Below are 16,372 nucleotides of genomic sequence, written 5' to 3'. Positions count from 1 at the left end.
CTATTCCTTCCTGACACCAATGATGGAGCATTATTTCATCCACTGGCATCAATGATGGGGCACTATTCCTCCCACTGACACCAATAATAGGGCATTATTCTTTCCCACTGACCTCAACAATGGGACACTATTATTTCCAAAGACACCAATGTTAAAGCAAAATTCCTTCCACTGACAAGTTTGGAGATCACTGAATTAGTACATATTCAGGAATGGCAGCGAATCTGCGTTTCTGTTTTTAATGGTGAATTATGGGAAAATAATGCAGCGGTAGAACCGTGAAGATTTAGTGGCTTTATCTGCCTTTGTGGTTGTAGATGAAAGTGGAATGATCTGCTAGTGGTGACAACTTATCTACAAATCCAAGCAAGTTGCTGCATACTTCTGATTATTTGATACACAGAAGATACAAAGTAGCAGCAGCTGTTACATTGTATCCATTACATATCACATAAACCAGAAGATGAGCGCTGCAACCTGCTTGGATTTCTATTTATTGCAGATGGATCAAAGGATGAAAAAAAGTGATTTTTTTTTGTTTTGTTTATAATACGCAGGGTGTCAGAAATGAAATGTCATTAAGTTTATTTAACAAGCTGCTTCCTGTATCTTTTCTTTGCAGAGGGACCTTCAAATAGCCATTCATAGCTGAAATGGATATTCAATTGAACACTTTATTTTTTTTTCCTTAAACACAAAAGTACTGAGATTTTATTTTTACTCTACAGTATTACAGCTAGTAGCATGCAGTTAGGGATAGAGCAGAGGGTTGAGCTCATCAGTCTTCTGCTTCTCCTTTTACTGTCCAATCACAAGCTGGGGGAGGAATAAGACTTGTAAGCTTTACTTACAGCGGTATTTAACCCCAAAAACAAAAATGTAATATGATGCAGCTACCAAACCTTAGGTGTGATGGGATGGCTGCATTAGTTTTCTTTTTTTTTTTAACATTTGTTCCTTTATTTTTCACCTGGTGATTCTGCCAGTAGCACACCTACTTAGGCTAGGTTTACATCTATGCGTTTTTTTTTTTTGTTTTTTTTTTGCGTGTTTGCAGATCGTTTTTTTTTTTTTATTTGTGTGTGCAAATCTGCAAAAACTATAATCCATTTAACCTTATCTCCTATGGGTCCTGTTCTCATCTATGCCGTTTCCTGCAATGCATTTTTTGGAATGGTGCAAGGACTTCTTTTTACACGCAGGACGGAGCAATTTTAGCTCCATAGGCTTCAATATATATGCATTTTTTTTAGGTGTTTTTGCTGCATTTTTCTGCATGACAACAGACACCTCCTCCTAGCAACTACAAACCATAGCTTGCCATTGGCCAAAACTGAAAACACAAAATGCATGAAAAAAAAACCACCATAAAATTGCATCAACTGCACATGTATAGATATAAACCTAGTCTTAGGTAGGGTGTTGCCACCTATGGAGGCACAATGGAGGACCCTTTGGACAGCAGCATTGTCGGTTGGGGGGGGGGGGGGAGAGGTAAGATGTACTAGCTGACATGGATACACTAACAATTGAAAGTGGTTCTAAAAGCAGAAGTTTTTCTTTAAACCTTAATGCATTCTCTGCATTAAGAAAAGACAAATAGAACTGTGCGCTACCCTTAAAAAAGTAAAAAAAAGTGATGAATCTATAAAAGCTGCTGCTACCACCTAAATGTGTTCCCACGTCTACAAGATAAATTGATATAACTATGTGATAGCGCTGCTAAAAAAAAAAAATATAGTAGAATACATTTTAAAAACAGTGATTAAACATATGATGACATGTATAATAAATAAATTATAAATATTGTACAATTCAAAAAATGAGCACCTAGTAAAGTGCAACAATTAATGGTTAATTAATGTTCAAGTGAAGCAATAAGTCCTGAGTCGGAATCGACCGATTATCGGTTTTGCCGATAATCAGCGGCCGATATTCACTTTTTTTAAAGTATCGGTATCGGCCACAAACTTGGCCGATATGTTCGATATTTTCTTAGGATAGGGCTGCCTCCGGAGGGGAAGGGGGATGGGGATTAGAGCGCCGCCTGATTACACAAAGAGCAGGGTTCTTGTGCTCACCTGGCGCGGGCGCTCTCATACGAAGTCCCGCCTCCTGGACTGGCTCCTACCTATGATAGACAGCACACTGGTGACGTCTATCATAGGAGCCGGTCCAGGAGGCAGGACTTCGTATGACAGTGCCCGAACCCTGCTCTTTGTGTAATCAGGCGGTGCTCTAATCCCCATGCACCCCCATCCCCATGCACTGGTCACTCTGCATTGGATGGGGGCAGTGGTCACTCTGCATTGTTGGGGGCACTGGTTACTCTGCATTGGATGGGGGCACTGGTCACTCTGTCTGCATTGGATGAGGGCACTGGTCACTCTGTCTGCATTGGATGGGGGCACTGGTCACTCTGCATTGATGGGGGCACTGGTCACTCTGCATTGATGGGGCACTGGTCACTCTGCATCGGATGGGGGTACTGGTCACTCTGTCTGCATTGATGGGGGCACTGGTCACTCTGTCTGCATTGGATGGGGGCACTGGTCACTCTGCATTGGATGGGGGCACTGGTCACTCTGTCTGCATTGGATGGGGGCACTGGTCACTCTGCATTGGATGGGGGCACTGGTCACTCTGCATTGGATGGGGGCACTGGTCACTCTGCATTGGATGGGGGCACTGGTCACTCTGCATTGGATGTGTGATAGAATGTGCAGAATATTGGCCCATATCAGCCGATACCGATATGCAATGGCCAAAATATCGGTATCAGCAATGAAAAACCGATATCGGTCGATCCCTAGTCCTGAGGTGCTAAGAGAAAAGGCGCAAAACATTCCAAAGTGCAAATGTGCTATAAATAGTCCAAAAAAGTCTCTATAAAAAGTGCAATCTGTGAATCATTCCATGTGTTTCCACTCCTTACTGGAGTAGAAGCCATGATGGATATGGCGTAACACGTAGAGGTACCAAGCGGTGGGCAGGTTTGACGTTACATATGTGATCACCCTGGAATTGTTATTTTTCTAAGCGTTTTTTTTTATTATAATGTAAATGTGTAATATGTGAAGCTGGGATTTGTTTTATTGATTCATTATGTTTAGGTACTGCACCATTAGAGATTCTCTGCTTTTTAACGTGTTTATTTGGAGCAACACCAAGTACTGTGGAGTGATCTATTCTAGAGAGAGGATGGCATTTTATATCTTTTTTTGTATTACCTTAGACCCCTAGTGGGTTAATCATGGAGGTGAGCAGACACTTCACCTGGTGATTGCAGCACAAATCCTAAGGAGTGGGGACACATGGAATGATTCACAGATTGCGCTTTTTATAGAGACTTTTTTGGACTATTTATAGCACATTTGCACTTTGGAAAGTTTTTCTCATTTTTTCTTAGCACCTCAGGACTTATTGCCTCACCTGCACATTAATTAACCAGAGACGGGGTGTCTGCATTATTGTTGCACTTTACTAGGTGCTCATTTTTTGAATTGCACAATATTTATACATTATTTATTATACATATCATATGTTTAATCACTGTAAAATGTATTCTATTATATGTTTATTTTTAGCAGCGCTATCACATAGTTATATCATTAAAGAGATTGTAAAGTCTTATTTTTTTGTTTTAAAATAACAAACACGTAAGAGTCGGTTCACACTATGGCGACACGACTTCGGGGGCGACTAGTGAAGTCGCCGTGCACCGCGACTTCGGCGCAACTTGCACGGACTTCACATAATGGAAGTCAATGCAAGTCGCTCCGACTTCGGTCAAAAGTAGTGCAGGAACCTTTTTCTAAGTCGGAGCAACTTGAGTCGCTCCTATTAGAACGGTTCCAATTGCACTGAATGGACCGTTACTTGTCAGGCGACCAAATCGCCGTAGTGTGAACCGGGACTTATACTTGCCTCCTCTGTGCTGTTGGTTTTGAGTCCAGTTCCTCCTCTTCGGTCCCTTGCCGGCCCTCCTGACCACTCCTTCCTGTTGAGTGCCCCCACAGCAAGCAGCTTGCTATTGGGGCACCTGAGCCGAGGTTCTCTGTGCCCATTCAGTGGCTTGGCCCTGCCCCCCTCTTTCTCCTCATTGGCTCACTGACTTTAAATGACAGCAGTGGGAGCCAATGGCGCTCACTGCTGTGTCTCAGCCAATCAGTAGGGAGAGTCCTAAACAGCTGAGTCTCTCATGCAAGATTGCGGAATCGAGAGGGGGCTCAGATAAGTATTGGGGGGCTGCTGTACACAGAAGGTTTTGTATCTTAATGCATAGAATGCATTAAGATAAAAAAAAGTCTGCCTTTACACCTTTACAAAACCTTCTGCATGTAGCACCCCCCACCCTTTACACTTACTTGAGCCTTATCCAGCAACATGCATGAGAACAGAGAGGTTCTCTCCTTCCTCATTGGCTCAGAGAGCCATTCGCTTCCACTGCTGTCAAGCACAGCAAGTGTAGAAGGAGCAGGGGTAGGGCTGTGCCAATGAACACACAGAGCCAGATTAGGAGCGAGCACACACACAAGTTCCCCCATAGCAAGCAGCACTTAGAGAGGGTGGGGGGAGGAGCCAGGAGAGTTGGCGGAGGATCAGTGTTGCTCTGTGCAGAATCATTATGCAGAGCAGGTAAGTATAAAATTTTTGTTATTGGAAAAAAGAAAATATATGGATCCCTTACTGCCTAAGGATCCTTTCACACGGGGCGGACCGTTTTTTGATCCGCTCCGGCACTTTTTTTTTCTTACGGACACTGATGACACTTGTGTCATCCGGTCTGTATGTCCGTTTATCATCCCATCCGTTTGCGGATGATATACGGACATAATGTATGTCAATGGGATTGCGGATATCAGCGGATGACAACGCTGACATCCGTTTTTGCGTCCGTTCCGTAATGTAAAGGACTCCAGAGGTGTGGGGGCTGTGTACTGTAAAGGACTCCAGAGGTGCGGGGGTTGTGTACTGTAAAAAGGTGCAAGGGCTGTGTATTGTAAAGGGCTCCAGAGGTGCGGGGGCTGTGTAATGTAAAGGGGTCCAGATGTGCGGGGGCTGTGCAATGTAAAGGGGTCCAGAGGTGCGGGGGCTGTGTAATGTAAAGGGGTCCAGATGTGTGGGGGCTGTGCAATCTAAAGGGGTCCAGATGTGCAGGGGCTGTGTAATGTAAAGGGGTCCAGATGTGCGGGGGCTGTGCAATGTAAAGGGGTCCAGAGGTGTGGGGGCTGTGTAATGTAAAGGGGTCCAGATGTGTGGGGGCTGTGCAATGTAAAGGGGTCCAGAGGTGCGGGGGCTGTGTATTGTAAAGGGGACCAAAGGTGCACAGGGCTGTGTAATGTTATCTTCATTTATTGGCAGGTGAATGCGTCCCTCCATGCATTCACATACACTGCATCCGGCCCTTAAGTGGAAAAAGGTTGCTGACCCCTGGCCTAAGCCCTGTAACTAAAGCTTTTGCTGGGTAGTTTGGTCTGTTGAAAAATAACAGACTTGCTGGCAGGATCACAAGGTTAAAATAAGGAAGAAAAGCCTAAAAAAAGAAAACAAATGCAGCCACCACACACAGCCATTAACAATTTATAATTTATAAATGTGTAAATTTCAGGACTGGTTGGACAGAACTACAAATCCTCCAGGTTAAACAACGCAGAAACTGTGATTTCTTTTTCTCTACAAGTATTCTAGTAGCATGCAGTTAGTTGTGACTACACTTACTGTCCAGCTCGTATTGATTGAGGGCCGGTTCGCTCAGGTTCCGGATCATGTAGGTCGCTATACAGAACGGTAGAGCAAGGATCGGGGTGGGGAGGGAGTGAGAACAAACGGAGGACAGGAGTCAGGCAATGTTAGTATACAGAATACATGCAGACACAAAGACAACTCTCTTTTCACACAAATACACAGATATGCAGAATACATAAAAGTGGCTGCAGGGAGTTATTACAGGTGCCACAAGCAGGGACATCTTACCGAATTGGCACGCTGGGCAGTTGCCTGGGGGCCCCACTTGCCCAGGGGGCCCCAGCTTCCCAGCCCCAGCCAAGCATTAGTCCCAATTCCTGTGTGCATCCCTCGGCCAAACTTAGCAGGTGGCAAGCGCCTGTCGGCCCTGTGCTGTTGTCAGGCCACTTGGGCTATGGTGGGGGAGCCCACAACTGCAGGAATGTCTGTCCCCCTCCATGGGAACAGGCACACACAGGACAGTCGAGTCTGACTCCTGTCCGTGTGTGTATAGCTTATGGATAATTAGCATTTTTATGCTCAGAGGTGATTGTGTAGGCAGGGCCCCAGTGCACTGCATTGCCCAGGGCCCTTTAATGCTCTTAAGATGGCACTGGCCACAAGTCGCTCAGAATTCTGCATTATGAAAATTCCTCTTGTAAGTGTCCAGGGATCCCCCGCAGACTCTGAGTGTGTATCATAGTAATAAGCAGATATTGACTTTGTTTAGGCTCAGAGCCTAGGCACCCCCCCCCCCTTTCCCAGCCCATAATTGCAAGTAATAAAAGAGAAGACAACAAGGCGCCTCTAAGCGCAGACTGTAGACAATTTATTAAGCATAAAACATATTAATGCACTCACATGTTCCAAAAAGTACATGAGCCTGACGATATAGGGGGGGGGGGGGGGTCTGGGATCCTAGCTTGAGAAAGGAGCACGTTGTTAGACCAGGGCCACACGGCGAATGCTCCCAAACGCGTTGCAGGTCATTGACGTCACTGGTGCTTGGTTGCGGTTCACTGTGAAGTCCGGCCCTCGTTCTCGTCTTCGCTCCCGGCACACTCATGGAGGAAGGAAGAAGGTAAAAGATTACCGGACCCGCTGCAGGCACCAGAACCGATCTGCCCAGGACGCCATAGAGCAGGGATCCTCAAAACGACGGTCCTCCAGCTGTTGCAGGAACCACACATCCCAGTAGGCATTGTAAAACTCTGACATTCACAGACATGACTAGGCATGATGGGAATTGTAGTTCCTGAACGACTGGAGGGCCATAGTTTGAGGACCCCTGCCTTGGAGGGACTGATTGCATCCCCCAATCTTCAGGCTCATGTACTTTTTGGAACATGTGAGTGCATTAATATGTGTTATGTGTAGTTAGTAGATGCAATAACTTTTGCACAAACCAATCAAAATATGCTTATTGCCCAAAATTTTGGCTCATCCTTGACAGACTATTTATGGTCTGTCACATGATGGGGGTGTGACATTATTTCCTCTTTGGTACTTGCATCTGAAGAGCGGCAAGTTCTATGGCCACAGCTGACTAGGCTATTGGCTTACTGTCATGTGACCGTTCCAACAGGTTTGGCCAAAACCTTAGCTCATTCCACAATGGATGATTGAAGGTCTATTCAGTGATGGGGAAGTGACATCATTGCCCCAAATAAGCTCAGACACAGAGCTTACACCGGTATTTTACAGCAGCTGGGAAGTAGTAGTCGGGGGGGGGGGGGCTACAAATGTGAGTGTAAGTGGGTCAGCCTTTAAAGAGACCCTGTCACGTCACCCTATACAGACCAACTAATTCTCTATAAGCAGCAAAAATCTCTGCGATCATTTTTGTGAATTTGCTTTTATAGGATCCCACAAAATCAATAACATAGAACACGTATAAGTGTGATCGTTTCAGCGGGTCCCTGAGATAAAAACGTGAACCGAAAGAGTCATTTTCAATTGGATAATAACTTGCACAGTGGAAATACTACGTCCTTATGCTTCAGAGAACTGACCCTTTAATCTCTGGTAACCGCAGACAAAACATATTCTAAACACCTATTTTCTTATTTTCGTTTTTCTAACAGCAAAACGTCAGGTCAGCCATCGGGGTTATGTGGTGAGATGCCATGATTAGCGCTGGGATGCCAACACATCCGTAGTTTTCTCTCACACACTATAAACACTGAGCATGCTGCTAATTAATTAAGTCTCTTTTCACACATCTGAGAACTTCGTCAGAGGTGAGAAAAGTCTGTGGGAAGCCGCCTGCCGCACGGTTTTCTGCTACATCCCTGTGCTCAGAAGGGTTGGCGCAGTTTCCAAACCGTGGGAGGCAGCAGCCTTGTAAGGTGAAACAAGGTTAAAGAGTAACTCTAAACTCCTGTAGAAACCTCAGCTGTGTCTCATCTATAATGTTCCATTACTGCAGTTCATTAATTGGCTAATTTAACATATGTTAGTCTTAAGGTATAGGTTAATGGTTATAAAATGCTTAGCAGTGCGAGGATTAAGAGTTCTCTCATGAGGAAGAGTTGTCTCATAGTGAAGGGCTGTCTTACAGGGATGGGTTGTCTCATGGGGGATGTTTTCTCATGGTGAAGGGTAGTCTCATGGTGAAGATTTGTCTTATGAGGACGGGTTGTGTCATGGTAAAAGGTAGTCTCTTGGGGATGTTGTCCCATGGTGAAGGGGCTATCTTCATGTGGATGTTGTCTTATGCTGAAGAGTTCTCATGGGAATGGGTTGTCTCATGGGGATGGGTTGTCTCATGGGGATGGGTTGTCTCATGGAGATGGGTTGTCCTAGGTAATGCTGTACCATAAGGAAGGGGTTGTCTTTATAAGGGTGTTGCCTTATGGGGAAGGGTTTTCTCGTGCTAAAGAGTTGTCTTATGGGAATGGATTGCTCCATGCTGAAGAGTTGTCTCATGAAGATGAGTTATCCTATGGATCACTATTATCGTATGCTGTCCCGTGGTGATGGGATAGTTTTATGGGGGATGTTTTCTCATGGTTAAGGGTAGTCTCATGGTGAAGAGTTGTCTTATGAGGATGGGTTGGGTGATGATAAATGGTAGTCTCTTGGGAATGTTGTCCCATGGTGAAGGGGCTATCTTCATGTGGATGTTGTCTTATGCTGAAGAGTTCTCATGGGAATGAGTTGTCTCATGGGGATGGGTTGTCCTAGGTAATGCTGTTCCATAAGGAAGGGGTTGTCTTTATAAGGGTGTTGCCTTATGGGGAAGGGTTGTCTCGTGCTAAAGAGTTGTCTTATGGGAATGGATTGCTCCATGCTGAAGAGTGGTCTCATGAAGATGAGTTATCCTATGGATCACTGTTATCATATGCTGTCCCATGGTGATGGGGTTGTCTTCATTAGGGTGTTTTCTCTTTGGGAAGGGTAGTCTCATGGTGAAGAGTTGTCTTTGAGGATGGGTTGTGTCATGGTAAAGGGTAGTCACTTGGGGATGTTGTCCCATGGTGAAGGGACTATCTTCATGTGGATGTTGTCTTATGCTGAAGAGTTCTCATGGGAATGGGTTGTCTCATGGGGATGGGTTGTCTCATGGGGATGGGTTGTCTCATGGGGATGGGTTGTCTTAGGTAATGCTGTTCCATAAGGACGGGGTTGTCTTCATAAGGATGTTGCCTTATGGGGAAGGGTTGTCTCATGCTAAAGAGTTGTCTTATGGGAATGGATTGCTCCATGCTTAAGAGTTGTCTCTTGAGGATGAGTTATCCTTTGGATCACTATTATCATATGCTGTCCCGTGGTGATGGGGTTGTCTTCATTAGGATGTTTTCTCTTGGGGAAGGGTAGGCTCATGGTGAAGAGTTGTCTTATGAGGATGGGTTGTGTCATGGTAAAGGGTAGTCTCTTGGGGATGTTGTCCCATGGTGAAGGGGCTATCTTCATGTGGATGTGGTCTTATGCTGAAGAGTTCTCATGGGAATGGGTTGTCTCATTGGAATGGGTTGTCTCATGGGTATGGGTTGTCCTAGGTAATGCTGTTCCATAAGGAAGGGGTTGTCTTTATAAGAATGTTGCCTTATGGGGAAGGGTTGTCTCGTGCTAAAGAGTTGTCTCGTGCTAAAGAGTTGTCTCGTGCTAAAGAGTTGTCTCGTGGGAATGGATTGCTCCATGCTGAAGAGTTGTATCATTAGGATGAATTATCCTATGGATCACTATTATCATATGCTGTCCCGTGGTGATGGGGTTGTCTTCATTAGGATGTTTTCTCTTGGGGAAGGGTAGTCTCATGGTGAAGAGTTGTCTTATGAGGACGGGTTGTGTCATGGTAAAGGGTAGTCTCTTGGGGATGTTGTCCCATGGTGAAGGGGCTAACTTCATGTGGATGTTGTCTTATGCTGAAGAGTTCTCATGGGAAAAGGTTGTCTCATGGGGATGGGTTGTCCTAGTTAATGCTGTTCCATAAGGAAGGGGTTGTCTTTATAAGGATGTTGCCTTATGGGGAAGGGTTGGGTTGTCTCGTGCTAAAGAGTTGTCTTATGGGAATGGATTGCTCCATGCTGAAGAGTTGTCTCATGAGGATGAGTTCTCCTATGGATCACTATTATCATATGCTGTCCCGTGGTGATGGGGTTGTCTTCATTAGGATGTTTTCTCTTGGGGAAGGGTAGTCTCATGGTGAAGAGTTGTCTTATGAGGATGGGTTGTGTCATGGTAAAGGGTAGTCACTTGGGGACTTGGGGATGTTGTCCCATGGTGAAGGGGCTATCTTCATGTGGATGTGGTCTTATGCTGAAGAGTTCTCATGGGGATGGGTTGTCCTAGGTAATGCTGTTCCATAAGGATGTTGCCTTATGGGGAAGGGTTGGGTTGTCTCGTGCTAAAGAGTTGTCTTATGGGAATGGATTGCTCCATGCTGAAGAGTTTCTCATGAGGATGAGTTATCCTATGGATCACTGTTATCATATGCTGTCCCGTGGTGATGGGGTTGTCTTCATTAGGATGTTGTCTCTTGGGGAAGGGTTGTCTCATGGGGATGTTGTCTATTATAGTGAAGGGTTGTCTCATGGGCATGGGTTGTCTTATGGGAATGTTGTCTCATGGGCATGGGTTGTCTTATGGGAATGTTGTCCCATGGTGAAGGGTTGTCTCATTGGAATGATGTTTCATGCTGAAGAGCTCTTTCATGGGGAAGAGTTCTCCCAGAGTGCTGATTTTTTCACCTTAAACAGTTCTCATTGCATATAACTTGTATATACCCCATCCTCCACCATCCTTTCCTGCTAGTATTGCAGTCCAGCACATTAAACCGTAATTGCACAGTTCCTAAGACTGTGTATCAGCATACTGCTGGCAATGGCGTGCACTCATTAGTCAGCATCAGGGCCGCTGTTAGAAATCATGGGGCCCTATACAGTCTTACTAATGGGGCCCCCGTTTTCAAATCCCCACCTACACATCGGCACACCCCCAGTCGACCGAGTCTTTATGGGTTGGTTCACGCAATTGCTCTCTGAAGAGTGATCTGCACCTGGATTGCTCTACAGAGAACATTTGGCAGGTAGTGAGGTGTTGCATCACCTCCTCACCACCTGGTATAACCACCTAAAAACCCTGATAGGAGTTGAACGGGACTATGCTCAGCAGGAAACATGGTGGGTGGGGACAGTGGGGATAATTTTTTGCAGCACAGAAAACATAGTGTTTGCAGCATACATACTCCACTGCCTTTGCATCATAAGGGCTCTTTCATACCGAGCCACTCCGCTCAGCAGGGGATCCATGAGTGGAGTGCTAGTAAAAATGCAGCTCAGCCACGTCTTTACTGCCCCCCCCCCCCCCAACACAAGTGTAAACTAGAATCTCCTGCTGCTAATGATCGTCCTTGTTATAATGATCACAGCAGGTGCTCTTTGGCTCTGTCACCGTGTCACATGGCTGTTGGGTACTGACTTTGTTATGGCTGTACTGGGTGTTTCAGACTAACACTGTACAGCCATAACAAAGTCAGTACCCAACAGCCATGTGACACTGACAGGGACATGCTGTGCACACAGTGGGGAGTCTGGGGACTTTACCTTCCTTTCAGGCATGCTGCCTGTCACAGTCTGTCACTTGCCTGTGCACCACCACCCATCGCTGGGATTGCTGATCTGCGCCCTCTCAGTCACCTTACAGAAGCTTCTCCCTCACCCCACAAGGAGGTACAAAGAATCACTCCGTCAGGAGGGCATAGCATAGGCAGGGGGTGGCCGGCCAAAACTATAACATGCAGCGGGACAAGCAACTGCACTTCATATACCTACACCCGAAAATGAAGAAAAAAGTTCCTGCTCTGTTCCAGCCTTCTGGGACCCTCTTTAGACCTGATGGGGCCCAGGGAAACCTAACTTAAGCCCTGGGTAGTAAGTAGAAGCAAGAATGTGAGCTAATAAAATCAATTTAATATTATAGGCAGGAATGAACAATAAAGTTGCCCGGGCCCCCCGGTCTTGCTGATGACGCCCGGGCTCAGTACAACAGGGCTGGTTGTACTGCCCTACCAGCGGCCCTGGTCGGCACAGGCCAGGCCACTTAACCTCACTGACCAATGAAAATCCTTTTTGAGGCTCATTTCTTCCAAGAGAGCATCCTCGAACAGTGCAAAGATTCTTACTGGTCAGTTCGGTCCGTATGTAGCAAGCGCTGACCAATAAGCGTGCACCATTGCAAGCAATATGTTGCTATACAGCCTACAGCTATACAGCCTTCAGCGATGTTTTGTGAAGTTTTAACGGTTATACGGGCTGGAGAGGGCAGACATCCCAAGTCTCCCGCCTTTGGCCGGGACACCCGCAAGTGCCAAGCGATCTCCCGGCTGCCGCAGGAGACTTAGGATGTCTGCAGTCAGTGACAGAGCTGCTGCTTTCTGTATAGTTCCGGCTCTGTCACAGGCGGAGTGATATGAAATCCACCCCTCCTCCGCCTGTGACAAGAGCCATACAGGAAGCAGCAGCTCTGCTCTCTACTGCAGCTGCTGCTTCCTCCAGCAGTACCCAATGTCATGACCAGCAGTACTCGCATGACCAGCATTACCCACCAGCAGTGCCAGCGGTACCCACCAGCAGTACCCGCCAGCATTACCCACCAGCAGTGCCTGCGGTACCCACCAGCATTACCCACCAGCAGTGCCAGCGGTACCCACCAGCATTACCCGCCAGCAGTCTGCAACATAGGCAGAAAAGGTATGTGCATGGCGGTGCGGTGAAAGGGGGGGTGGCGGGGGCGTCGCGGAGTGCCACCTCCCTGAAATTAGTTTGCCACCTCCCCCTGAAATTAGTTTTTGCAGGTTGGGATGCCTGAGAGGGTGACTCAAGATGAGGACTATATAATGTCCATGCAGTGAGGACCAGAGAGGTAGGAAGGGTGTTGTGAGTTCATTTTTGGAAATTAATTCCATAAAGCTCAGCTGAAGTAACAGAAATACTAAAATAATTTACAGTACTTCCAACCTCTATTTTATGTCTTTCCTCTGCTATCTTCTTACAGCCCCTACAAAGGGAGTTGAAATATAAATATGCAGTTCAATAGGCACAAAAGCTAGACCGAGTGCACTCAGTAATCAGCACTCAGTAACAGACCTGGTCTTGCATTCCTTCTCTGCAATACATGAATGTGTGAGAACAATTATGAAGTGGAGTGTGACAGTTACTCAGCAATGCCTCCATAGAGCACTGGAGGGAGGGGGGCAGAAAACAGCATTGCGAGTAAGAGGTATACTCTTGAAAAGGTATGCCCTTTTTTTGAAAATACCCTTGAAAAGGTATTTTCAAGCAAAAATCAGTCACGGATCATAACACACAAATAAGAAAGGCTATAAAAGTGTGAAAATTTAATAGGTGTGGCATAACAATGGTTGTCCATTGCTGGCTACACAGCAATAGGTGCATTATATCGTAAACTCATGTTTTGCACTTGCAAGGAAAGAAACAGGTTACCCCCTCCCCCAACCACGACTGCTTAAACCTGCCTTCTCTTAGCTCCCCTACGGGTCCACGTGGCTGCTGGGGGCCCGATTACTTTATTCAGTACTTCCAGGTATGCCTGAATGGTGACCAATAGCCAAACGCCAGCACAGTTACCCTAGAGTGGTCCCAGCTAGAAGAGCTTACACATTAGGATGACCACTTGTTTCCGCAGGTCAATGGAGCCGCGGGAAGGAATAGAATGGGAAGTTTAGGGAGGAGGCAAACCTGCTTTTTTGGGGTTTTTTGTTTATATAGTCACATGATCAGCTTAAAGTGATAACTGTATGAATGTGTTAAATATTTGTTTCAATGTATCATTTGTAATTGCAAACATAGTCATGTTGTTCCATGCTGTGCCATCTTATGCTGAACCATCAAATACAATACAATCTTGAAATCGTTGGATACCCATAAACCATCTACCCACCCCAGAAATGGGATGAATGTCATACATCTGTAGTAAGTGGGCCACTAAATAAGCACATTCAGTGGTCAGGGGGTGAACAATCAAAAGCACTGTATGGGCATTAATGGCCACACCAGTTTATCGTATGGTATTATCATGGACTCTCATGAAATTGGTATATCTGGCACAAGTCATTCAGATGGGTTCCTTCACTGAGTTTGCTCTAATAGGCCCCGATGTCCTACACATTAACAATGACGCTGAGGTTGTTCTAACTTACAGGTCAGCTCGGCCCATTTGGCGTCCGGGTTCTTGATGTTGTGCACGGTAAAACTTCTCATCCCGTCGTACACTAGTTCTCGGTAGCGGATGCGAAAGCCCAGAAGGATTCCATTGATCTTGTCCTCTGTTGGCGCCTAACAGAACAAATTAATTCTCGTCATTAGTTTGAGTTCCAAAACCGTTCTTGGTGTAGAAAAAAAAACAAAAGGTGTTTTACAGAGATTCCTCACCTGCCAGCGAATCAACACGGAGGTTGTGGTGTGCGGCGTTACAGAGAGGACTTGCGGAGAATCATCAGGCGCTGTGAGGAAAAGAAAACAGAAGAAACATACAGCGGTATTTAGCAAGAAAGTGCAAAGATCAATGGTGACCTACAAAGGGCAGAGGCCTGTGGCAACCAATAAATACAGTGGTGATCGAAAGTTTGGGCACCCCAGGTAAAAATGTGCATAAAGAAGCCAAGGAAAGATGGAAAAATCTCCAAAAGGCATCAAATTACAGATTAGACATTCTTATAATATGTCAACAAAAGTTAGATTTTATTTCCATCATTTACACCAGTGGTCCTCAACCCTGGCCTACAGGGCCCACTAACAGGCCAGATTTTAGGTATTACCTTGGGGAGATGCAGACTAGAGTACTGCAATCACTGAGCAGCAAATGATATCACCTGGGATGTATTTCAGTTATCTTGAAAATCTGGCCTGTTAGTGGGCCCTGTAGGCCAGGGTTGAGGACCACTGATTTACACTTTCGAAATTACAGAAAACAAAAAAAAATGGCGTCTGCAAAAGTTTGGGCACCCTGCAGAGTTAATATCTTGTACTGCCCCCTTTGGCAAGTATCACAGCTTGTAAACCCTTTTTGGCTTCTTTATGCACATTAATACAAATTTTTACCTGGGGTGCCCAAACTTTCGATCACCACTGTATTTCAGTTTGAGGTTTGATCAGGTAAGAGTTTGCTGATAATCCATCTCTAGCCACCTTAGCGCTTCCATGTCACCTCCCTCCTGCTAGAGAGCATTTTGGTGTTGGATGGATGACGTCCATGTCCTTCCCCACATGACCGCATTAATGCCGGGGGATTGGCTGCTTAGGCCCAAGCACTGTCACAGAGAGGTGGTCACATCTCCACCGAAGCCCACAAGCATTAAAACTGCTGGCATCCCAGGAGAGAATAGCAGATATTAAAATGTATGCCCTAACCATTTATTTCTCTTATCTGCTCCATTATATATATATATATATATATATATATATATATATATATACATTGAAAGATTTTGTTGACTCTATTATAAAAAATAAAAAGTTAAAAGCATAATCTGTTGATCTTGTCAAAAAATTTGAGCAGTGTTGTGTAATCTGGAGGAAGCTTTTTAGTGCATCCTGTACTTATCTTGGACTACAATTCCATAAATCCCTATGGTGTTGATAAGAAGATACACTATATTACCAAAAGTATTGGGACGCCTGCCTTTACACATGCATTAACTTTATTGACATCCCAGTCTTGGTCTGTAGGCTTCAATATTGAGTTGGCCCACCATTTGCAGCTATAACAGCTTCAACTCTTCTGGGAAGGCTGTCCACAAGGTTTAGGAGTGTGTCTATGGGAATGTTTGACCATTCTTCCAGAAGCCGAGGTCATGGACTGATGTTGGATAAGAAGGCCTGGCTCGCAGTCTCCATTCTAATTTATCCCAGAAGAGTTCAATTGGGTTGAGGTGCAGGCCAATCAAGTTCCTCCACCCCAAACCTGCTCATCCATGTCTTTATGGCCCTTGCTTTGTGCACTGGTCCAAATCATTTGGTGGAGGGGGATTATGGTGTGGGGTTGTTTTTCAGGGGTTGGGCTTGGCCCCTTAGTTCCAGTGAAGGGAACTCTTAAGGCGTCAGCATACCAAGACATTTTGGACAATTTCATGCTCCCAACTTTGTTGGAACAGTTTGGGGATGGCCCCTTCCTGTTCCAACAT

The 16,372-nt window shown here is 45.6% G+C and overlaps 1 protein-coding gene across 3 annotated transcripts in view; it reads right to left on the bottom strand.

The window, feature by feature from the left end:
- Positions 1-16,372, bottom strand: part of SDK2 (sidekick cell adhesion molecule 2) — a 913,491-nt gene that overhangs the window by 79,767 nt on the left and 817,352 nt on the right. For 2 of the 3 annotated variants that reach the window (XM_082271790.1, XM_082271791.1), the window contains exons 32-34: positions 14,622-14,692; positions 14,390-14,525; positions 5,722-5,778 (exon numbers count right to left, since the gene is read on the bottom strand). In XM_082271790.1, coding sequence (XP_082127916.1) covers positions 5,722-5,778; positions 14,390-14,525; positions 14,622-14,692 — 264 coding nt within the window. The remainder of the gene's footprint in view (positions 1-5,721; positions 5,779-14,389; positions 14,526-14,621; positions 14,693-16,372) is intronic. The other variant, XM_082271792.1, reaches the window with a different exon arrangement.

The sequence above is a fragment of the Pelophylax lessonae genome, assembly GCF_965119305.1.
Source record: "Pelophylax lessonae genome assembly, chromosome: 11".
In the NCBI taxonomy this organism is placed as follows: Eukaryota; Metazoa; Chordata; class Amphibia; order Anura; family Ranidae; genus Pelophylax; species Pelophylax lessonae.
Note: the sequence above shows the minus strand (reverse complement) of the source record. Positions and strands in the feature narration are given on the sequence as shown.